Raw genomic sequence first — 25444 nt, forward strand, 5'->3', positions numbered from 1 at the left:
GGGGTGTGAATACTTTTTCAAGGCACTGTATGTGCACACATAAAAATGCATCCCTGCAACCTGGATTATTGTTACCTTTTTGTTTGGGTTTCCTAAAATATCATTATGCTTTTTTCATGTACATATTTCCATTTAAAAAAAAAAAAAAAACACTCAGGACTTATGTACATTGGTGAAGGTTTTTTTTTTTTTTTCCTTTTCCTTCATTACCAATAATTACAATTCAGCATATTTACATATGCATATACAGTATATATTTAGACCCCTTTCACACTGAGGGCATTTTGCAGGCGCTATATCATTAGAAATAGCACCTGCAATCCACCCTCAAACTGCTGCTCCTTTGTCTCCAGTGTAAAAGCCCAGAGGGCTTTCACACTGGAGCGTTGCGCTGGCAGGCCTTCAGGAAAAGTCCTGCCAGCAGCTTCTTTGGAGCGATGAAGAAGCGGTATGTTTACCGCTCCTCCACAGCTGCTCCCCATTGTAATCAATGGGGCAGCGTTGTATTAACACCGGCAAAACGCAGCTATTGTGACATATTGCGGGTGGTTTTAACCCTTTCTCGGCCGCTAGCGGGGGGTAAAAGCTGCCCGCTAGCAGTCAAAATGCGCTGCAAATCCGACGGTAAACTCCGCTAAAAATATCGGCCGACACTATGGGCAGCAGTGTGAAAGGGGTCTTTATCTTGTTTATTGTCCTAGCATATCTAGCGGCAAATTTTTTATTTCTTTTTGGTGCATGGTAATACAGTGCGAGACTGAATTATTTGTATATCATCAAGGCACTGCTAAGTGATTAGCCTGTGGGATAATGGAGTGTAACAGTCTTAGTTTTTAGATGACCATACTGATATATTTTTATCATTACAAAATCAACTAGAACATGTATTTTTATGCAGAATTATGGTTCATTTAAATATTTAAGTATATGCTGGATATACGTACATGTATACAAAAAGTGCATATCTACTCATGTATACAAGAGTCGGGCAGTATGATCTTTTCTGGTGTATTGTCTAATTGCGATGCCTTTACCAAATGCCCCCACCAAAACAGTCAAATAGATGTAAAGCATAACATATTAAGCTCCTGAATGGCTAAGAAGCATTCAGGCTGACCCTAGTTCCTGCAGCAAATGGGAAGTCTGCTGTACGGCTGCCGGAACACAGTGCCACTTACTGTATGTAGCTAAAACTACTACAGTTCCTTTAAAGTATACGAAGACCTGTGATTCTACTTTAATCCTCAAAAGAATGTATGATTTTATATTTGATTTATCCTCTGAAGAAGAGAAGAACAGAAGAAGAGAAGAACAGAAGGCGGCGAAGACAGCGGTGACAGAAGACCGGGCCACCGCCAGTAAAAGTGCTGGAAGAAGGAGCGGAGGCCCGGCAAGAAGAACTGAAGAGGGGGACAAGACCCCCAAAGAGGGAGACAAGACCCCTGAAGTTGGAAGAAGACCCCCGGACGGCAGCGGTGACGAAGAAGAAAGCCGGGCTCCTCCGCTAGTAAAAGAGCTAGAAAAAGAGCAGAAGATAGCGGAGGAGTCCAGCGAGAAGACCCCCCAAGACGGAAGAAGACCCCCGGAGCTGTGCAATAAATTATTTTTAACCCTTGTGTGTTGTGTTTTATTTACATTTTTTTCACAGGTGAATGGGTAGGGGTACATTGTACCCCATACTCATTCACATAGGGTGGGGGGCCGGTATCCGGGGGCCCTCTTATTAAAGGGGGCTGTCGGATTCTGATTAGCACCCCGCCCGCAGACCCCGACAACCAACGACCAGGGTTGTTGGGAAGAGGCCCTTGTCCTCATCAACATGGGGACAAGGTGCTTTGGGGTGGGGGGGCTGCGCAGCCCCCCTTCCCCAAAGCACCCCCCCATGTTGAGGGCACGTGGCCTGGTATGGCTCAGGAGGGGGGGGGCATTTGCTTGTCCCCACCCCCTTTCCTGACCGGCCGGGTTGCGTGCTCGGATAAGGGTCTAATATGGAGTCCATACCAGGTGACGGGGCCAGCGACGTGTCAATCTCACCGCTGAAGGCTACCTGGAGCCACGCTCAAAAATTAACAGACTTTCCTCCATGTGTGGGCGAGTCCGTTCATTTAAAAAATGTGGCGGATAGTCCCACAGACCAAAAGTCCCGTGTGTGGGCAGGTCCGCTCGTTCAGACGGTCCAGCGGACTTTACGGCGGTTTGTCCACCAGACTAAGTCCGCCGGATAGTTTGATAGTGTGTATGCGGCATAAGAATACCTTCTTCTGTATGGTATTTATAACCAGCCCCCAAGTAACCTCCTTGATGGTTTTAAGGAGAATCTTCCTAGGCTGAGAATCTAACCTAGATATTTCTGATATCTACAGATGAGATCAGGCTCTGGTTTTAGACTTGAGACTGAATGATCTATTCAAAGTAGATCTTCTAATAGGCTAGGACCGCTATGCCTTGAGCCTTTAACCTGGCTAAAGGAGGTGCCAGAATCTTTCAGAACACTCGTAGTGCTGTGGCTAAGCCGAATGGCAGTGCCACGATTGATAAAAATAATTTTATATTTCAAACCGCAGAAATTTCTGGTAAGCAGGAAACTTTGGCACATGGACATATGCAACTTCCCTCCTTGCAGGATGGACACAGCCGATCTAATTATGAAAGGATCGGATGTTTAGGTGCCGATTCAGATCTCTGAGATCTAGAGTGGGTCTTACCTCTCTGCTTGGCTCTGGGACCTTAAAAGGTTTGAGCCAAAAAACCCTGTTCCACTAAGGAAATTTCTGATATCACCGACTGGGATAACAGCTGATCCAGAGACCAGAAAGAGACACTTCTCTTCTTTCTTTCTCCTTTTTTTTCCTCTGGAACCTAAGGAGCGTTCTTTGAGGAGACAGACACTCTTGCATAAGACTGCGCATCAGCAGCCCCTAGGACCCCAGAGGCAGCACCCAAACAGGACCCGAAATCCGGACCCTCAGATCGAAAGCCGACTGGGCCATCCGGGCTCTTGAAACTCTAGAAGTAACCTAGAGGAAAAAAAAAAAAAATCGCAGAAATCACTCTGCTCTTAACATTGTTCCTGCCAGACTTTGAGAATCGCAGGACCTTTCCCCTCACTCAAACAAGTGGGGGTGCTCCTTCATGAGAAGGCCTTAGCATTCTGCTTCATGGGCTTTCTGCCCCCAAGATCCTGGTGCTGCCCCTGGAACTTTCTCCTGAACCTGAGGATTGAGACCGTCGAGACTGCCTAAAGGCAGAAACCCCAGGCATAGGAGAGGCTGCATGATTAGGAGAACTGTTTGAACCTCCTTTTACTGGTAAAGAGAGCTTTAACCCTTTTGGATGTACTTATCCATTCTAAATGGTCGTAAAAAGTCGCAAAAATGCACTAGTTCAAGTATAAGCCATAGGGCTTAAATTATCGAGTCCTTCATAGCATCTGTGAGACACAGTGCGTCAAATACACCAGACCCTTGCCGGGCCTGCTGATCAGGCAGAACTTTCAGAACACCTGTTCCTTACCCCCTTGGAGTCCACCTTCCAATGCATTGGCTTGACTCAAAATGTGCTCCACCAAAATAGTGGAGCAGACGTTAAGGGGTTAATGGACTGAGCTACTCCAATTGCAGCCAGAACTGCAAAAGACATCTTGTTTTTAAAAGGAAAAGCCAACCTTAACTTGCTGGATCCTTTAACATCAGTGCATTATCCACTGGACATGTGAGACTCTGCTCACTGAGGTGATTGCAGCATTAATAGCTGGAACCCCCCATTTCTCTGAATACATAGCAATGCATTTTTAGTGCTTTTTGCATCTTGCAGATTTGAACTACACAACTCATTCCATAGGACACCATGTTAAATGGACTCCCAGGTGGGGGAGGTTCAAATTAACCCTATTAGATGTAGATACCCCAAGAGCCTGAAAAAAAGGGTTAAGTAAGGGAGTAGACTAACACCTGACTTGTGTGGCTACTCCCTCCCTGTTATTTTTCCTCTTCAGAGGATCCTAAGTATCTTCCAATATTTGGGAAGATCTACCTGATCCCCAGCCTCCTGCACCTCAACAAAAGGGCCCATAGGACTAGATGGGAATCTGCTATGTTTAGTCCTACTATGGCGAGACATCATAGCAATAATCTTTTAAATTGTAGAAGAAAAACCTGTTTGCATAAAATACAGGGACGAAGTGTTCTACCCTTGACGGCTTCATCTGACTGGCCGTATTTTTCTTTTTCCCTCCGGGGAGGAAGACAGACATTCTTTTGGAAGGGTTTTTAGTTTGTTGTATACCATTAACCCCTTAGAACCCTTAGAGGGGTACTGGTCCCTTTGTCACTCATAGCTTCCAGTACAAAGCAGAGACAGTACCAGAAAAATAATTTTTCACTTGCTAGGCTATAGTACAGTACAATAACTGCTATTAATCCTAGCAATACAATACAATGTTGTCAATCAAAAGGGAGATGCCCGTGTCACCAAACCTGCCAGCAACTACTCTGCACTGTCCCTCCACCGCCAGACTTCAGCTTTTCCTGTATAGCTTAAAATACTTCCTCCACGTGTGGCCGGCGTCTGGCGCAATATAGCCACGCCCCCTCCCCTTTCAACTAGGGAAGTGTATGAGTGCTGGCAACATGGCGGCAGGCGGGGTAAAACGGCCGCAATTTGCCCCAAAAACAAAACTTTTTTCCAATTTTTCTTTTTTTTAAGAAAAAAGAGGCAGCGGGCTGGCATCCAAGGAACAAAAACCGCCACTCTGGGGGCCCAGGAAGTGATCAGACCCCCCTTCATACCTGAGGGTCTGAGCTGGCTTGAACGGAGTGGAGCGTGAAAGCTTCTGCTGTTTCCAGCATTAGAATGTTGAGTGCTCAATACAGCCTCCAGTGGTGACACATAGACATGACATGACAACATAAATACATGGAAGGAGAGATTCCTTTCACAAAATCTCCCCTACCTTTCTGCCGCAGGGCTTTATCAGAGATAAAAAGCCCAATCTTTGCCCTTCACGGTCAGCTCAGAGACCTTGAAAGGAAACCTTCAGGAACAGGGGTACACTTAGGTAATTCTGCAATCCTGGACCTGCGAGAAGACCCTGCCAGTAAACTTTTATTGGCCTTACTACCAAAAAGTACTGGATCCCAGGGCCCAGCTTAAAAGCATTCGCAAGCAAAACCTTGTGTCTTTGGATGACAAAGCCCGGGTACCATTCATTTAGTCTGTTACGGAGACATCAGAACGGATCCCGTCAGGATGGCTGGCTCTCATCAAAGGATTACTGCACGTGCAGCTCAGTACACACATCCTTACATGTTCCCAAAACCTTAGACACTGGACTCCCAGTAATGGGAGGGGTTATATGGGGGAAGTTCACGCCTTAAGAGGCGTGCCAGTGTCCAGCACCTGATATGCCGATATAACCCACATAGTTATTACTATGGCTGTGTGTCCCTTGATGTAAGAAAAGAAACCGGTATTTTCACCAGAGGAGCATCCTGAGGCACCCGGGATATCAGAGGGGGCAACTGGAGGGCGGAATGTGCCTGAAAAAATGCAAAAATGCCCAGGGCAGAAACTGAGCTCAGGAAGTAAAGGACTGACTTCAACACCACCTTGGGAACACCCCCCCCCCCCCCCCATATGAACATATTAGTGATTGGTTGCTAGGACTGCCCCATGTCCAAGTAACCAATCGCATTTCAGTTAACTTGAAAAGTAAACTTGACCAGCTCCGACTCCCACCTTCTGTCCTGGGATGTGTTGCCTTCCGCTCTCTGCTCTGCTGTGAGGATGAGAGTAGCAGAGGCTGGGGGAAGGAGCAGCACTGAAATGGTGGGGGTTGGCAAAGCAGGGAAATTTTTGTGATCTGTCACCAGCCCGTGGTCAACAGGTGGATAGCAATTGATGGGTTACTATAGGTTTTGAAAACTGGCAAGCAAAAAACAAGTGGCCAATCGGGTATAACCCCTCCAACTCCTGGTATAACTTAGTTTTGTGGAAAAGCAATAGTAAGAAGCACATGATCAAAGACAGAGAGGCAGGACGTATAATCCTCAACAAACTTTAAGAAATCGATTTTTCGACATGTAGAAAAATCATATTTTCTTTCAAATTCACTAAGGGGGGGGGGGAGGCAACAAAACACTAACAGGCCAAAAAAAAAACCATCATAATCAGAGACTCCCTGCAGCTAAATAAAAAGGACCCAACGCCTGAAGCTGCCATCAGATAAAGCCTGAACAGCCACCTGGTAAAACACGGAGAGGGTGTGAACATAAGACTAGATGGCAGCCTTGCCTTGCACTAAGAAATATATGGCTTCCATGTGCAATGATAGACCTTGCAGGACATAACTTCCTAGCCTTTGGCATTGATTCTGAGATGCCTCTGTTCCTTAGACTTTAGGCTTTAGCAATACTATTGAACCCAGCAACAGTGAAGCAGAACGACAAACCAATTCCTATGACAGAAGGTCCAGATAAATTGAAGGAGTGCACAGAGTGTCTAACAGAAGCCTAAACAGGTCAGAGTACACATCCACATGGGCCCGTTTGGAGCTATGAGGATCACTTAAATTCCCCCTATACGGATACTGCAGAGCAGATAAAAGTGCTTCAGGGAAGGAAAGATCTGGCTGTATTGACCTTATGGATCCACCACAGCACCTACTCCTTCCACCAGAGGATATCTGTACCTGGAGACAAACCTGGCTAGTTTTGTTGTTGAATCTGGGAGGTTCACATCCATTATCTTCCATCTATGACACAAGCTCTGGAATACCACAGAGTATAATGACCACTCCCTTGGGTCCAGGCTCTGCCAGCTGAGGTAGGGTGTCCGATACTTTTAGAATGCAAATGGCAAACAGGGTATGAACATGAATTCCTGCCCTGGACAGGAACTTTTCTACCATTTCTGCAACTGCAAGACTTCTGACTCCTCCCTGGTGGTTGATGAATACAACTACCATGGCAATGTCTGCCTGAATTCTGATCAGATGACAAGTCAGTTGGGGTGTCCTGCATTGAAGGGCCAACCAATTTGCAAGCTCCAAAATGTTGATCAGGAGATTAGATTTCTCAGATATTCCCAGCACTGACAGGGTGTCCAAAGTTCCTCTCCAGCCTGACATACTGGCATCCAATGGGAAAATCTGCCATAAGAAGAGTTTTCTCCAAATCTAGTGCAGGATTCCTGAGCCACCAGGCCAACTACAACCTTGTCTTTGGTGTCAGCCAAACAATGTTGTATTTTAAGTGTCTGGAGTGAGGTAGATTGAACAAATGGTACTGCCTTGAAGAAAGCGATTATCAGTTCAAAAAATCTAATGCAGACACAAAAGAGTGGGACAAAGGCTGGACTAAAGAATCAGAGCCTGGGAGCAGATAGCTTAAAGTTTCTTCTGAGGAAGAAAAACTCTGGTTCCAGTGCTGAAATCTGCAGGTCCATGACCCAGCTGAACCTTTACAAGTTCTGAATGGTTCAAGCTGTTGTCAGTCAGAAACCTGTGTTAACTGCTCTGGTAAAACAAAAGGTCTTCCAAATATCCCAAAATGAAGATGCCCTGGGAGCGCAGTAAGGTAATCACAGGGACCAGGAGCTTGGTGAACACTTGTAGTGCAGAAGATATCCCAAATAGCAGGGCCACAACATGGAAATGTTGTGAACTTACAGAAAATTAAGGGAAATCTCTTGCTTGCTGGAAAAATAGAGACATGCAAGTGCACATCCTCGATGTCCAGAGGCCACAAAGTATCCTGGATAGAGATGCTATAACAGACATGGTGGATCCCAATGAAGTCATTTAGGGCCTTGAGATGCATGTTGGGGTGGATGCTTCTTTTGGTTTGGGAACTTTAAACAGGTTGGAGCAAAGCCCCTGAACCCATCCTGCCAGAGACTGGGGGAATGCTCCAATAGACGCACAAGTGCTACAAGGTGATGTGCTAATCTGTGGAATTACATAGGCAGGTTGGAACACATGAACCGTGGAGATGGCTAAAAAAATAAATTCTAGCTTGTAGTCCTTGGAAACAAATGCCCACATCCAAGAAGCCGAGATGCTGTTTGTTATATTATCCACAAAGGCTGACAACCCCACTCAGAAAAAGGTCTCTCTCATGTTAGAGTATTTATTAGAGGATTTGGGGAACATGTAAGAACATAGTTTGCAGTAAAACTGGGGGCATGCTTGAAGGCTGAGAGGGAGTAGTAATAAAATGGGACTCTTCTTGGCCTCCAAGGAGAGATAAGCCTCCCTGGACTGAGCCAGGCTTCTTTTGTTGGGGCACATGGGTACCCTTGCTCCCAGTGACATCCTTAGGGAGCCCAAAACAGCTCCGAAGAGAGGCATTCTCAAAGGCATGTGAAGAATACCTGTTCTGCAGCCCAACACTTTAACCAAAGAGCTGAAGGTTGAAATCAAAAATACCCACGTTATGTGTGATAAACTACTTAGATCAAATAAATAAATGCTAAATAATTAGATTCATAAAAAAAAGTAAAAAAATTAAAATAGTAATAACCCAAGAAACCAAACTGCTGATCAAGAGTGCAACCCCTCATGCACTGCAGTGACAAAATAGAATTTTTTCACAGGGAGCAGTGCTACCTGCTTTTGTGGCGGTTAATTGAATAATAAAGTGCAAATGTGCTATGAGAATAATCATAAAAATAAAAAAATAGATTTTGAATCCTGATGACATCCTGGATGTGACGGAACACTGAGAGGTGGGACTTCTGGTAGTGACATTACTTCCACTGTTTGGAGCACACACTGGCTTCAGAGCATTGGGGAGCAGTGGCGTTTCCTGATAATTAGTCGGCTTGTCGTTACAGGTGGCAGGGAGGCACTGCTAAAAGTGAGTGCATTACTATTTATAGCTTGGGAACTTTTTCATAAACATTGTGCGCTATGACATTTGCTCTGGTTTGCTACTGAGTATTATCTGTGGAGGAGTCGGGGGTTCTATTGTTTTGTGTGACATTCTGGTGGTTGATCAAGTGGCTCAGAATGTAGTTCATATGTGAAAAGGAGGTTTATACTGGCGATACTGACCTTCCTATGCCAAGTAAGAGGTTGGCAAGTTTTGGTGAGTGAGCACTCCTAAAGGGCACTCTGGGCAGCACTGAAGTTGGTTTGACATAGATGGTGAGGAAGGGACATGTTCAACTCGCTGAACTTTATGCGCTGTTTTTAGTACAAAGTATTGCAGGTTTATTTCTCTTTTTTTTTTTTTGTTACACTTTAATAAACACCATTGTGGGGTAATTTATAGACATCATACATTTGTTTCAATCTATAAATTTGGTTTGATTCATAAAATTTTAGGATATTATCTGTAATTAGATTTACGATTTATATCATAGCACAGTTGCACTTTATAATGCGATTAGCCGCCATAAAAGGAGGTAAGCATGGCTTCCTTTGAATTCATACTTTAACTAGAGTCCTCCTCATGTACTACTCCTCTGATAGGAGACTCATACAGAAAGGGATATGGGAAACCTCTAGCAACTAACAACCTGCATTAGTTTAAGGCTGTGATCATGAGCTCCACAATGATCTTTAAAGATTTAGCTAGCCAGCAATCAGAGTTTGACCGATTAGTATCACAGCAAGAACCTTTTGAAATGTAGAGCCTGCAAAAGAGAACAATGCTTTTTAAAGGGCAATCATTTGCTTGCCAATGGGGTCCTTAAAGACAGGTGCATCCTCCACAGAGATTGTCAAGGCTTTGTAAAGCTGCCAGATCAACAGCAAGGGAAGTTTGTCTTTTAACAAAGTCCACCTAAAACGGGTACCTTTGGGGGCTAGTAAATAGGTTTGTAAGGGTTCTTGCAGGATAACTGCAAACATGCAGTTGAACCAAAATGACTTGGCAGTCTTAGGGACGCTAAAGAAGCCTAGATTAGGGAAAACACTGGTAGAGGCTTCAGGCTGATCCAAGAGTTTATTTTTATTTTTTAACCACTTCAATACAGGGCACTTTCGCCCCCTTCCTTCCCAGCCCAATTTTCAGCTTTCAGCGCTCTAGCGCTTTCAGTGACAATTGCGCGGTCATGCTACACTGTACCCAAATGAAATTTTTATCATTTTGTTCCCACAAATAGAGCTTTATTTTGGTGGTATTTATTCACGACTCCGTTTTTTATTTTTTGCGATATAAGCGCAAAAAAGCGGAAATTTGGAAAAAAAAAACAATATTTTCTTTTTTCTACTTCAATAAAAATCCAATAAAATCAAATTTTGTCATAAATTTAAGCCAAAATGTATTCTGCTTCATGTTTTTGGTAAAAAAAAATCCGTTAAGTGTATAATAATTGGTTTGTGTGATCACGGACATATGTACGCAAATGATCATGTACATATGTGTGCAGGTGATCACGTACATATGTGTGCAGATAATCATTGGGACATGTGATTTTAGTGGGACATATGTGGGGGACATGTTTTTATTATTAGGGACATGTGTTTTTATTATTTGGGGACATGTATGTTTTGGGGACATGTGTGGGGACATTGTGTTTATACTGTGTGATGTGTTTACTGTGTGGTGTGTTTACTGTGTACACTAGACTGGTGATCAGTGAGTAAAAAGCTGTAAAAAGCAGCTCATACTCACTGATCAGCAGCCGGCTGCAGCGATCTGCTCTCCTCTCCACAGCGATGACTTCTGTGTGAGGAGAGGAGGAGCCGATTGCCTAGCAACCGGCTGTTTGTTTACATCACATGACGGCCGTGATTGGACACGGCCGTCATGTGATCAGGAGGGCCAATCACAGAGCCCTCCTGCCGATCTGAGATGCGCCGTGTCCGGGTGACACGGGCGCATCGGGATCGCGCCGCTGCGCGGGCGCGCGCGATCCCGCTACTCCTGAACGTCATATCAGGAGTAGGCGGCTCCCACCCGGCCGTATATGTGCATTGGCCGGGTGGGAAGTGGTTAAAAAGCTTTTATTGGGAATCAAAAGACATTTATACAGATTATTGTCAGTCATTTTTGAATAATACTTCACAGAATCATGAACCTAGAACATTGCATAAGTCAGAGATAACAAAACAGGAGATAAGCATTGATGCTAAAAGACTAACGTTGTGGGGTTGTATACAGCGGTGTAAAGCAGTAAATCTCACCTAGTGAGGTTGTGGAAAGTCGTCCTAGGTTGTAATCATGTAATCACAAAATATAAATTGAAGTTTCTGGATGGATCTGTCTACGAGCCCCCTTTGTTAAAATGCTAGCAGGAGAGGGGTTATAACCGGGACGAAAGGGGAGAGAGGAGGGAAGGGGGGGGGGGGGTGGGGGAGAAGTGGATAGCGGGCTATTAGTTCCAAGTATGGTGGATCCCGAGGGCGGTCAGCCAATGTAGTACCAGTGGGAGACAGAGAGTCTGGAGAGTGCCAGTGTCAATCACGGTTCCTTTGGGAGTGGCTCGTCATAGGAGAATGAAAGTTTGTCTAGGGTCATTTGATCAGCTGGTGAGAGGGTCAAGGAGATGAAGGCTTGCCATCTGTAAAAAAAAAAAAAAAAAAAAAAGCTCTGGATTTGGGTTCTTTAAAGTCTGTGAGAAATCGTTCCCTATATAGAAGGTTAAGGCAGTCCTTTTTGAGTTGGATGATAGGCAGGCCTTGAGGTGATATCTAGTGTCTGAGGATGAGTCTTGAAAAACAAATGTGAAAGAGGGGGTTTAGAGACCGAACATAGAGGGCATGAGGCTCCATCCCTATTAGATTTGGGGGAGAGAAAGGGAATGTAGGCCCGGTGGGCGATTTTGAGTGGTTTCTCTCCAGGTTTTTGTTGGGGGAGAACCTTCTGTATGCCAGACAGACCCTTGTCGATTAGATAGGGGTCTGGGAAATCCGCTCCCCAGTTAGCAATGGAGGAAGAAGATATTAAAGGGGATGAGTCTTGCAGGAGAGGTTTGTATATGTCAGACATTTTGTACTGACCACTTTGCAGTAAACGGTCCGGGAAGCTGGGTTTAAATCTCCGAGATTCATCTTTGTAGGTACTGGAAAGGAAACTGATGCATTGATTGTAGTAAAAGGTGTGAGATGGAGGCAGGGAGAATAATGTTGACACGGTTGAAAAGAGCAATGGTTTTCTAGTATTGACACTGCTCAATGTGGAAAAATTGGAGCGGCCTCGTTTCTGCCATTCCGCGAAGATTTTGTAGTGGAGACCGGTGTTCTGGCATATTCAGTCCAGCCATCATATAGCGTCCGCCCCGTACTGCGCATGCACAGTACGGGGCAGAAGAAGCTTCGTAAAATTTCCGAAGCTGAACGGCGCCTGCGCCGTGAGTGGAGGTGGTAGCCCCACCATCCAAGCGGACATAAGGTTGTGAAAATTAGACGGCCCCTCGCGGGCGAGCTTTGCTCGCCACACTTCGGGCTCGGCCTCGCTGTGCTCGGCTCTTTTTTATTCCTACTCTATGTCCACTTGGATGGTGGGGCTAGAACCTGTACTCAGTGCGCAGGCGCCATTCATCCTCGGCTATTTTCGGAATCTGTGTTGCTGTGTACTGCGCATGCGCAGTACACAGCAGACGCTATCTGATGGGGGACCTTATATGATAAGACACCGGGAAGAAAACTAGGGTTACCTTGAATAGGTAGATGAGGGGAGATAAAGGTGGAAGTTTGAGGATTTTCCCGATTTCCCTCCAGGCCAGGGCCGTGTCCCGTAGAAGGAGATTGTGTTGATGAGGAGGGGGAACAGCTTTCCATCTGCAATGTAGGAGGGCCACCAAAGAGTAGGATTAAGCCATTTCAGCCTCTAGGATGTAGTTGGAGTGTCGGGATTGTTGGGCTATCCAGTCTAGGCTGGTCCTTAAGCGTGCTAGATTATTCAATCTAACAAGTGGTAGACTGAAGTCCCCATCCCTCCTAGGAAGGTTTAATTTCTTGAAAGCTATACAAGGTCTTTTGCCGCGCCAGGGAAATTACGTTATTTTGGAATTGAGAGATGTGACATTTTTGTGTTTTAAAAGTAAAGGTGTGGTTTGCAAAGGATAAAGCAGTCTGGCGAAGCTCATCATTTTGACAAGGTGGCACCTTCCCAGGAGTGAGAGTGGGAGATCCATCCAGTTTAGACAGTTCTTGAAAAAGTTTAGTAAAGAGGGGAGGGTAGTTGAGATGATAGAGCGAGGAGGGTAGTTTCCCAATATTTATCCCTAGATAGGTGATGTGGGATGGGCAACTTTGAATAGGGAGTGTTGGGTCCAGTGGGGGCAAAGTGTGTTTACCAATGCGGAGAATTTCACTTTTGGAATAGTTGATACGTAGGCCTGAGCATAGTCTAAAGTCATCAAAGATGCTTTTGATGGTCAAGATGTCATCTGGGGGGTTGGACGTAAAAATAAGGATGTCACCCGCGAAGAGGGAGGTGCGTAGTTCTGTATTGCGATACCTCGAAGGGGAGCTGACTGGGATAGGAATCTGGAGAGGGGTTCCAGTGCTATGTTAAACAGAAGGGGGGATAGAGGGCATCCCTGTCTGGTCCCTTTATGGATGCGGAATTCCCCTGAGACGAGACCTGCTGCAACCAGCCTAGCTGAGGGTGATGCATACATAGAGTTAATGAGGTGACAGAAAGGGCCTGAAAAGCCCATTTAGGAGAGTGAGTGATAGCCAGTTGAAGCTTACATTATCGAAGGCTTTTTTGCATCTAGGGTGATGGCATAGTCACCCTTGGGATCTTGCTTGGCTTGTTCGAGGGCCAGTATCACCTTGCGAATGTTGAGGGTGGCTGTGCGCCCTTTCACAAAGCCGGATTGGGCCAAGTGTATGAGGTCAGGAAGAATAACAGCTAGCCTGGAAGCCTAGCCCAGGTTGAGCAAGGAAATGGGCCTGTAAGATCCTGGTTCCAGCGGGTCTTTACCCTTCTTAGAGAGTCATTTAATAATAGCCTGGTTGCCCGTCGGAAGATAGGGGCCACCTGCCCAAGTACACCGAGTGAAGTATGGGTATCGTGATGTTAGGGAGAGTTTTGTAGAATTCGCTTGTGAATCCGTCGGGGCCGGGGGCTTTAGAGGGGTGGAGGTTACTGATGGTGCGTTCTATTTCGTCAACTGTGATAGGCGCATTTATTGTCTCTAACTGGACGGTTGAAATGTTCAGTAATTAAATTTTCCCTAAAAAGGAACTGGCTACTTTTTTGTCAATTGGGTCGGGGGCATAAAGGGCCGTGTAGTATTGCAGCATGGTTTTGTTTATGCCGAGGGGGGTGGAGTGAATGGTCCCTGAGTGGTCCCGCAGTGAGGTGAAGTGTGTGGGACGGGACATGCCCTTGCAGAGCCTGGAGAGGAGTGTACCAGCGTTGTTTCCAAATTTATGTAGAGTAGTGTCCAAGTGTGTTTTTTTGGCGAGTTCCAGGGTATTGGTCAGCGGCCAAATCTGCCTTTGACTCGTGGGCAATTTGTCTCTGTTGGCAGAGGTGGCTTGATTTAGTCTAACACTGGCCAGTTTGAATTTAGACCGGGCATTTTTTTTTTTTGAAAGTGGTGGCATAGGATATGATCCGGCCCCTCAGGAAAGCTTTGCCAGCATCCCAGAGGAGGTTCGGATCTCCTGCATGTGGGGCATTGGCTGAGGAGAAAGTGCCAGAGATTGGCGGGGGGGGGGTCCAGCTGGTCTAGCGTGAGGGTTATAGGGGCATGGTCAGAGATGACTATGTCACCAACCCCTGAGTCCCAGACTAGAGGGATAACTAGAGGGATAAGGTTGTCACATTCTTTGGAGCCCAATTTAACCCAGGTTGAAATAAAGCGCCCTTGGTTGTCTGTGTGTGCAGAAAGCACAGTGCACGGGAGGTTTCTATGAATCAGGAGAACACCAGCCTTCCGGTCAACTGATTCTGCACCCAGGACCATCCCCACCAAGAGTTTCTGCATACAATGAAAATCAGAAGCTGGGAGATGGGTTTCCTGTTGCAGAGCTATGTCAGTTTTTAGCCTTTTAAGGTGAAGAATCTTCATTCTCTTGTTCGGAGAATGGAGACCCTTCATATTCCATGAGAATACCTTAAGAAGATACTGAGAGGAGGGCGTTCATAGAAAGGACTTGTACCTGTGGAAGCATATATTAGACAAGAGAGACTCAGCTTTGGCATGGGAAGAAAGGGGATATATATTAGTCGAGCCCTTGAGTGGAGAGTACATGAAGATGTATAGAAAGGAACAGGGGAGAAGGAAAGGAGGGAAGGGGTGAAAAAAACAGGCAGAGCAAACCAAATACCTAAAACAGACAACAGAGAACTTTTCCGCACGAGTTCACTATGCAAGGCGGCTCCCCATGCAGGACCCTACATGAAGGAGGAAAACAACAAAATGTCTGAGCTCCCTGGGGATGCAAACGAGGCAAGAAAGAGTCCCAGAGTGAATGCAGGGTAAGGAGCCGGGAATGATGCACAGCGGACTCATGGAGAAAACTAGTACACGATAAGAGAAGATGAAATGGTATGGTTACAACGCTGAATTAACTGAAGGCAGCGAGTTTGGGTAAAAAAAACATGCAAGTCCAAATAACAACATTGAGGAGCAATTGAATTAAAACAAATGAGGAAAAGAACAAAAGGAACGTAGAACCCTAGGGATCCGTTGAGGGGGTCAGTGACCAGAGGTGAGTTCTGGGTGACCGCATAAGGGACCCTGTATTAGGGCAGAACATCTCAGTCAACTGGTGCAAAAAGACAAGGCATACGACCTGTGATGGAGGAGAAGCCCCAGAGTGGACCAGGGGACTTCAGCGTAGGGAGTTGTGGTTGCGGTGATCCTGAGCAGAAGGCCTGAAACTCTTGGGAGAGTCTTTACGCGGGTTTCTCGGTTCCAGAGAGCGGAGGCTAGAGGCAGACTTGGAAGGCGTATGAGTTAGGTGAATCTGTCCGAAGAGAGCGGACAAAGGATTCCGCTTCTGAAGGGTCCTGGAAGGATAGTTGATCCCCTTTAGGTGATTTGAGGCGGAGGGTTGCAGGGAAAGCCAAGGTGAATTTTATTTGTTGCTTGAATAGTTCGGAGCAGATTGGTTGGAAAGCTTATTTCTCTTCTTGGAGACTTCAATCGAGTAGTCGGAGAAGATGAGGATTTTTACCCCGTCGATTTGAAGAGCTGGGGATTGCCGGAACATCTGAAGGATGAGGGATTTGTCAGCATAGTTGAGATACTTGGCAATGATGGGACAGGGAGATTTGCGTTCAGCATCGAAGGAGCCCATGCGGTGTGCACATTCCACTGTGAACAGGCCTGAGAGGCCCATGGCCTCTGGTATGCGTTTTGAGCAAAATTCTGACAGGGCTGCGGAGGGGAGCAATTTAGGGATGCCTACAAATCGCAGGTTGCTCCGTCAGCATCTATTTTCCAGATCTTCCAATTTTTTAAAGATGTATTTGTTAGTTTTGTCCTGTGACTGTTCCGTGGCCTGTGCTTGGTAAAGTTCATCTTCTACCTACGATAAGCAATGTTCCACATCATTCAATCTAGTGGTATGTTTATTCAGTTGGGCTTTGATCGGTTTCATGCCTGCATTAACAGCCTTCTCCACCGAGGCTGCGATCATGGGAGTAAGGAGGGCTGCCACTGCATGTGCTATGCGATGGGTATGGCCATCCTCCCCAGGGGGGATACTGTCCCCTGATGAGGCTTGCAGGGATGGAGGTGGAGGAGTGGAGCTTCCACTCACCTCCATGCCAGATGCCTGAGAGTCCGCTGCAGCGTGCATGGAGGCCGAAGCCGGGGGCTCAATTTTCGGCCTGTCCGGCGGAGCCACCACGGGCGCGTGTCGGTCTTTTCCAAAAAGTGGTCCATCTGTTATCAGGGGGTGAGGAGGGGCACCCGGTATTGGCGGATGAGGCTCGGGGGCCACTCAGGCCGGTTTTGTAGGCCGAGTTAGGGTGCTGGGAACGGGAGCAGAGGAGAGGCGCAGCTACCTCATACAGCGCAGGACCCGGAAGTAATCCAAGAATTTTAAATTGGTGTGAACCAAATCAATAAGTCCCAAGACGGTCTGTAAATATAGGAGTAATGGCATCAGCCTGCAACTCCTCGGGTTTAGTTGAGAACTTGACTCAGCATCATTGTTTTGGCAGCTAAAGGCTTAGACATTACCTAGAAGAGGGGTTGACAGTTATAGAATTTTATGTAAATGCAAAGTCTTTTGGATATTCAGTTTGCAAACGAGAATTCCAAAAGGTTTAATCTTTGAGTGGGATCTCACCCATTTCTGTGATTAACTATGGAGGACTACATATAGTATATCATTGATTCTGTCTGTATTTTTGTACATATAGGTGTTTTCTATGTGTCTGTAGCGCTCTATATTCGGGTGATGGGTGCAGTGGGGGGTACAGTCAGATGTGCGTTTATGTGTGTTATATGTGTTCTTGCCCATGTAGATATGTTTATGTATCTTTTTTCTGCGTTTATGATGTGATATTATATGATGTGGTTTCATTATTATCTGTCTGTTTCTCTTCCTTTTATGGATGCGTATTTTTGTGCACCCGTTGTGTAGCTAATTTTTTTTTTATAGAATATACTCTTGTGTATCTGATGTTTTGTTGTGCTACTTAAATCAACACATGGATATGAACACATATTTACGCAATCATTATCTGTGGTTTTGATATGGACTGGTAGGATTTACTTACCTACGTGTTTTTTGATAAGAACCTTATCTAAGGGAGGGACACACATCTTCAGGTTCACATATATATATATTCATTCATATGGTGTCTGTATGATGTATATTTCCACAGTTATCTGCTGCTGTGCTTATTTTGTTTTTAAAGTTTCTTCAAGTTTGTTTAGAGTTTTGGGATGGTAATTGATCTGCTTTAAATTTAATTTTTTATTATATATACACACTTTTGTACCACCCAAATTATTTTAATGAGGATTTGTTAGATCTGAATGCTCATGATAGGATGAAAAACAGGAAGTGCAATTAAGAGATTGGACACCTTTGCGTTCTTTGAAGGTTATGCCTATATATTGAGACATTGATTGCATTTCCATGGGGTTTTGACAAAGCATGATCTCAGTGTGAAACACATTAACCCTTTTGTCTTCTCTGCCCATGTTTGTTTTTACCACTTTTGACACAATAAAGCCAACATTGCATTGTTTGGGAGTGCAGCTGATCATCTTTTTTTGTTCCATGAGTTTTCTGCTGGCAGTGGCAGAGCTTGCACCCCACCGGCTGCAGCATGCTATGAGGATTATGGTCTACTCCACTCACCTGTGAGCAGCTTAGACACTAACGTCGCAGGCAGATTGAAAAAGGATTCTGTGGGGGAAAGTGCGCAAGCACGCTGATGACCAAGATTACAATTTGGATTATAAAATGCATGACTGCAATGAAATCCTCCTGAGATAGAACCAAGGTGGGGGCCAAGTCCAAGGATGGCACAGATTCAAGCAGAGGACACAATTCTTGGCAGTATTGGGCCCTTCTGTGGGTATATTGCAGGACAGCACCAGAACTGTTACTGGACTATGCACAGGAGACACCTAGTACAGAGGAACCTCATAGGTCTAGGACACAGCATGCACCACAAGGCAGGGGGAACATAGGTCAAGGTGCATGGATAGGACTTGAATATTCACAAACCTGCTACTGCTAGCAGGAGAGGTTCAGCCGGCCAGAGCATACTAGGTCACTGTAGGCATGCAGCAAAAATAAACCAAGAACAGATCCATGTGTTGCAGTCTGGAACAGTTGCAGAAAGGTGCTTCCTCAATGCAGACGGGCATGAAAAACAACACAAAGCATTATTGTGTGATACTCCCCCCAGCAGATGACATCAGAGCTCTGTCTCCCAGTGATAACCCCTTCCCCGATAAATGGATGGAAAGCGGGATAGTCAAATGTCCCCTGGTGGCCCTCATAAAGATGCAGCTCCCAGTTACACATCGTCACACCTGGGGCTGGCTCTGGACCCAGAAGGTGCTTTCAGGTAAACGCAGTATACTCAGGTATAGAAAATTTTAAAATCACGATCCTGGATAGATGTGAAAAGACCAGCTCAAGCACCTTTTTGTGGAATCTTGATTGAAGAAAAAAGTAGCTAGCGAAAAGGTTAGAAAGAACAGAGGAAAGATATTCACCCTCCTTGACACTAGAAAAAAAAAAAAAACTAAAGCAAGGTGTCAGCACTAGTTCTAAAATTAGGTTTTAACAGCTTTATTATCATGTTATTATCATGGGCGAAAGGAGTAAAAAGGGAAGGCACAATATAAGAGTATTACGTTTCAGGGCTTGGGTAAAAATTAATTGTTAGTGCCAGATTATTAGTTTAGAGGGTGTATGTAAATTCTTGTTTTTTGTGGTTAAACCCCAGGCCAATTAACATTCTAACAATCATTAAATGTTTTGGAAACATAAAAAATAATACAAAAGAAACTGTAGAGATATAAAAATAGCATATTTATTAATATAGTGTATGTTGTGAATTACAACAGTCTCTTCTGAGAAGACAGAAAAAACATGGAGATAAAATTATTTGGAAACATTGCAAAGCTGTTTAATGAAAATAACCTTTTGTGTCATAGAGGGTTTAATTCCAAGTCCTCCTCCGCTGTGGTGCCCGCCAGTGCACTTTGATCGTTCGATAGTTCTTGAAAGATTTTTGTCCTTAAATATTCCACTCTATCCTCTTCAGTCATCCTTACAAATTGGTGCATGGGGACCTGGAAAACATATAGTCAAAAGAATCAACAATTGCTACCAGAAGAAGACACTGCAAATCATTAGTCTTTTACGAAGGACAAGACCCAACCTCATGTACCAGCTCTCAAAGTAGACTTGTTACCATGTGCCAAGCAATTATATGTTTGTTAAATTGTTTGGCAGCATTAAAAAAAAAGTGAAATTAAAGGTTTAATTTAGATTACTAGCAAACCCTATAGAGAGGCTGTATGAGACATATTTCCAGGCTATTTTTTAAGACAAGCTTGAATTTTGCTAAAGATGTACATCCAGGGTGAGTTTTTTTGTTTTTGTGCAGTTGACTGACGATTATCAAATTACTGTAGCAACGCACTGAAATGATACCTGCACTAAAAGAAATATTGAGTCTGCCACTGCTGATAAATGAAAATTACTAGTTGCCTGACTGCTGTCCTGACCCTTGGCTTCAATACTTTTGCAATCACTGGCCCTGAATATGGGTTCAGTCTGAATGCTTGTTCCAGGTCAGCGACTCAAACTAATAAAAATTATGGGCAGCAGGTTAACTAGCATTTCCAGGCGGAGGTGGTCAATTCCAGCTTCCTTATTTCTCTCAGTATGGGTTTCTACATAGAAAGCCTTGGAGTTCATTAGCATGAGGAATATATGTTCTTAGGAATGTTCTTTGCAAGAAACAGGATTTCACAACAGAAGCTTCTTCTGTTGAAGTTGATAAGTACAGTAAGCTGTGGACTACAGGAGTGGGTGGACTGCAGGGGCAAGATATCTATGAACTTATGACAGAAGTTTGCTTTATGTGATCTGTGTACAGCTACCGAGGCGAATGCAAATTGTTATACTTAAAAGGTGCAGTAGGTTTTTTACACGGAAGTGTTGGGACTGTTTAAAATAACAATTATTTATCACCTATTTATCCATTCTATCCATTTTATCCATATTACTTGTTATTTATCCATCCATCCAGTGCACAGCAGCATATTGTAGCTACTGGCTGAAAATTTATTCTAATTTCTTCTTGTTATTCTGCTAATTTTTTTATTTGTTTTTATGAAGCACACTTGGGGAAAAAATCCATACGGATGTATGTATGCGTTCTTTGGATATTAGCGCACTAATATTATGGTTTTATTTTATGCAGCTCAACTGTGGTTAGAAAGAACCCACAGTGCTCAAGGTTAAAGTGGTGATGAAGGTTGAATTTTTTTTTACCTTCATGCATTATATGCATGAAGGTAAAAAAAAAAAAACTTCTGTGTGCTGCTCCCCCAACAGCCCCTCCCTAATACTCAACTGAATCCCACTCGAACCAGTGATGTGCACAGAAGCCTCAGCCGTCCCAGGCCTCTCTCTCTTCAGTGGCCGAGACCAGTGAGCCAGTGAAAAGAGCGGGGGGCAGGGCCAAGCTGTGGCTCTGTGTCTTATGGGTGCATAGAGCGGGACTAGGGAGCGAGCACACACGAGTGCCTCCATGCAAGTGGCTTGTTATTGGGGGCACTGGTCAAGGGGGTGGAGCTAGGAGCTCTGGTGGGGAACCCGAGAAGAGAATTGAGGCTGCTCTGTGGCAAAATCATTGCACAGAGCAGATAAGTAAATCATGTTTGTTATTAAAAAAATAAAATAAAAACACCTTTAGAATCACTTAAACCCCAAAGGACTAATTTTCTTTTTTTCATAGTTCTTCGTGTTACTCTTAATTTGGAAGACCTGCAAAATGCTATATAGCAAAAAAGATGTTTGGAAGAGCCAAACCTCCAGGGCACAGTGCTGGGGTTAATGATAGTTTGAATCTAGCATTTAAAGCAGTATTATATTTGTAATTTTTTTTTTTTGTTTTCTGGACCCCCTGCAGCTTTATGCTATAAAGTGCTAGTATATACAGTGCCTTGCGAAAGTATTCGGCCCCCTTGAACTTTTCAACCTTTTGCCACATTTCAGGCTTCAAACATAAAGATATAACATTTTTATTTTTTGTGAAGAATCACCAACAAGTGGGACACAATTGTGAAGTGGAACGAAATCTATTGGATATTTTAAACTTTTTTAGAAAATAAAAAACTGAAAAGCGGTGCGTGCAAAATTATCCGGCCCCTTTACTTTCAGTGCAGCAAACTCACTCCAGAAGTTCAGCGAGGATCTCTGAATGATCCAATGTTGTCCTAAATGACTGATGGTGATAAATAGAATCCACCTGTGTGTAATCAAGTCTCTGTATAAATGCACCTGCTCTGTGATAGTCTCAGGGTTCTGTTGAAAGCACAGAGAGCATCATGAAGACCAAGGAACACACCAGGCAGGTCCGTAATACTGTTGTGGAGAAGTCGGATTTGGATACAAAAAGATTTCCCAAGCTTTAAACATCCCAAGGAGCACTGTGCAAGCGATCATTTTGAAATGGAAGGAGTATCAGACCACTGCAAATCTACCAAGACCTGGCCGTCCCTCTAAACTTTCAGCTCAGACAAGGAAAAGACTGATCAGAGATGCAGCCAAGAGGCCCATGATCACTCTGGATGAACTGCAGAGAACTACAGCTGAGGTGGGAGAGTCTGTCCATAGGACAACAATCAGTCGACCACTGCACAAATCTGGCCTTTATGGAAGAGTGGCAAGAAGAAAGCCATTTCTCAAAGATATCCATAAAAAGTCTTGTCTAATGTTTGCCACAAGCCACCTGGGAGACACACCAAACATGTGGAAGAAGGTGCTCTGGTCAGATGAAACCAAAAATCAAACTTTTTGCCCACAATGCAAAACGATATGTTTGGCGTAAAAGCAACACAGCTCATCACCTTCAACACATCATCCCCACTGTCAAACATGGTGGTGGCAGCATCATGGTTTGGGCCTGCTTTTCTTCAGCAGGGACAGGGAAGATGGTTAAAATTGAGGGGAAGATGAATGCAGCCAAATACAGGACCATTCTGGATGAAAACCTGTTGGAGTCTGCAAAAGACCTGAAACTGGGACGGAGATTTATCTTCCAACAAGACAATGATCCCAAACATACAGCAAAATCTACAATGGAATGGTTCACAAATAAAACGTATCCAGGTGTTAGAATGGCCAAGTCAAAGTCCAGACCTGAATCCAATCGAGAATTTGTGGAAAGAGCTGAAAACTGCTGTTCACAAACGCTCTCCATCCAACCTCACTGAGCTCGAGCTGTTTTGCAAGGAAGAATGGGCAAGAATTTCAGTCTCTCGATGTGCAAAACTGATAGAGACATACCCCAAGTGACTTGCAGCTGTAATCGCAGCAAAAGGTGGCTCTACAAAGTATTAACGCAAGGGGGCCGAATAATTTTGCACGGGTGCACTTTTCATTTTTTTATTAGTTAAAAAAGTTTCAAAAATCCAATAGATTTCGTTCCACTTCACAATTGTGTCCCACTTGTTGGTGATTCTTCACAAAAAAATAAAATTTTTATATATCTTTATGTTTGAAGCCTGAAATGTGGCAAAAGGTTGAAAAGTTCAAGGGGGCCGAATACTTTCGCAAGGCACTGTACAGCATACTAGCACAGTATGACAAACTACCTGTTAAAAGAAGTCCTCCAGCTCTGCAGTGCCAGTGCTTAGACAATTCCATCATCACCCAGTCTCCTTCTGGGTTAACTCCTTTCTGGTCGCTTGAAGTCATCATTTCCAACATGAGCATGGGAGCCACATCATAATGGCACAGAGTGGGTGCCAAAATGTATTTTAAGCTGCTCATGTATGGCTCAGTGTACATTACCGCTGACAGGCAGGAGGATTTATGACAACAAGAGAACAATAAGGTCTCTTCTGCCATAAAAGCACTGCCTGTTGGCATTTTTAAATTTAATACTTTAAGTCTATGTATGCCTGAAAAGTAATCAAAGTAAAAAACAGAGATTATGTGAAAAAACACAATTCCTAGTATAAATCATTGCCTAAAGTGGTGAAAATAGAACAGGGAGTTGCTTACTGCTACATAACACACATTAAAACAACATTATATTTCCCAAAACCAATCCACAGTGGCAATGTATCTCTGCGATCAACAGTATACTGTTACAATACTTCTAAATAGTAGAAGAGCTAACACATTTTATAACAGGCACAGATTTCTGCAATTCTAAGCCCAAGAAATCTAAAAATTAATACTAGATAATGGAAGGAAACCAGTAATGAAGAAATTAAATTTGGAATGAAAACAACTCACCACCACCACAGAAAAACCAAAATATTTGAGAATTCTGATCTTCAAGGCAAGCTTCCCCAGTGGATGAAGTGTGCCCAAAGCAAATGCATTCGGAGTACAGCAAATTAGAGCAATGCTGTAAATAAAAAAAATCAATTACCATTAACCTAATCATGCATCTGTATTTAGACCTGTGTTTAGAACACCAGGCAGATCGTTTTTTGTTTTTCATTTTGATACTACGCATTGTGCATTCACCAACAGATTTCTCCACATCCATACTATGTGTTGGACAGAAGAGTAATTTCAACACATGTTGTAAGGAAAGCCCGGGCAACAAATGCACAGTGGTGCGCAAGCGTGGACATTCCCGAAGATACACAAGAAAAGATATGTACTGGCACAAGCGCACTACTGCGCGTGTTGGTTCGCGTGCGCGCATTGGCGCCAGTCTGCCTATTTAAACCTGCCAGTGACATTGCTGAGTGGTCTTTTCAGCTAGTGTCTGCTTACCCAATCTGAACCAGTTTCCTGTATCCCGACCCAGCTTGCCTGACCCACCTCTTGACCTCTGCCTGCCTACTTGTGACCCCGGCTTGTGTTAGACTCAGCTTCTGCCTGATGTTCCTGTGCCTCATTGCCCGATTGTGTATCAAACCCGGCCTGTGTCCCGTCTTTGCCTCTGCCCCACGTCGGTACCTGCTCTGCCTGGCTGTAGATGAACCCTTGGCTTACATTCCGGGTATGCTTCCAGCTGCTGATTCAGCGCCACGGAGCTCCTGTCTTCAGTTTCGGCCCAGTGTTCTCAAATCACCCTGCCAAAGTACAGCCAGAATCATCTGCTACATTGGCCTTCGTGCCACTCTGTGTCCTCCACTCCCTGTCATTACTACCAGGGCTGTTGGACAGGAGGTGCAAGAGAAGCCCCCTCTACAGCTCGATCTCTATCAGGTACGCGACACATGTTCTTTGGTGGATGGGAGCTAATCAAACTTCACTGTGCTCTGCATGATGTTCACTTTAAATGACAGAAACATGCAGAAGGGCCATCACTGACCTTTCCATTTGAAAATGCTAGTTTTCCAACTGCCATCCCGATCCTCTGAGCTACTGCCCTGCAAAAAGTATGCATATAAGGACTTCGCCTTTCCACCAGCTTCCCTGATCTCTATACTCATTTTGAATTATTAAATTATTGAATATGGAAGCCAAAATGATCAGTTCAGCAGCCAGACAACTGGCCTTTTCAGAAGGAAATCAGCAACGACAGATCCCATATTCCCTGTAGAGCAGGCTTATTTTAAATATAGCAAAGGGTAGTCAACCATTATCCTTTCTTACCGAATAACATTTTCTGAGTGGTCAGCTATCTCTAGATTGTCTGTCTGTAGGTCACCAACAGGAACCAACTTGTTGTCTTGGATATCCAAAGCCAACATAAAATCTAGAAAAACGGTTAAAAAAAAGTTCTTAATTATTAAATTACTTAATTATTAGTTCTTAGTTATTAAACTATTGCACTCACATTAAATGATTCAATTCAGAAACATAATTATAGTACACATTTTGTGTATAATGTATTTCAAACATTATGCA

The 25444-nt window shown here is 44.2% G+C and overlaps 1 protein-coding gene across 5 annotated transcripts in view; it reads right to left on the reverse strand.

Annotated features, from left to right (window-relative positions):
• Positions 1–19405: 19405 nt before the first annotated feature.
• The window catches only part of FASTKD2 (FAST kinase domains 2), a 61657-nt gene continuing 55618 nt past the window's right edge, over positions 19406–25444 (reverse strand). For 4 of the 5 annotated variants that reach the window (XM_077448500.1, XM_077448502.1, XM_077448503.1 and 1 more), the window contains 3 exons: positions 25190–25292; positions 23870–23984; positions 19406–19683 (listed from right to left, as the gene is read on the reverse strand). In XM_077448500.1, coding sequence (XP_077304626.1) covers positions 19540–19683; positions 23870–23984; positions 25190–25292 — 362 coding nt within the window. In that variant the 3' untranslated portion in view covers positions 19406–19539. The remainder of the gene's footprint in view (positions 19684–23869; positions 23985–25189; positions 25293–25444) is intronic. The other variant, XM_077448504.1, reaches the window with a different exon arrangement.

This window comes from Lithobates pipiens, unplaced genomic scaffold, assembly GCF_037356315.1.
Source record: "Lithobates pipiens isolate NorthernLeopardFrog02 unplaced genomic scaffold, aLitPip1_a1.2 Scaffold_22, whole genome shotgun sequence".
NCBI lineage: Eukaryota > Metazoa > Chordata > Amphibia > Anura > Ranidae > Lithobates > Lithobates pipiens.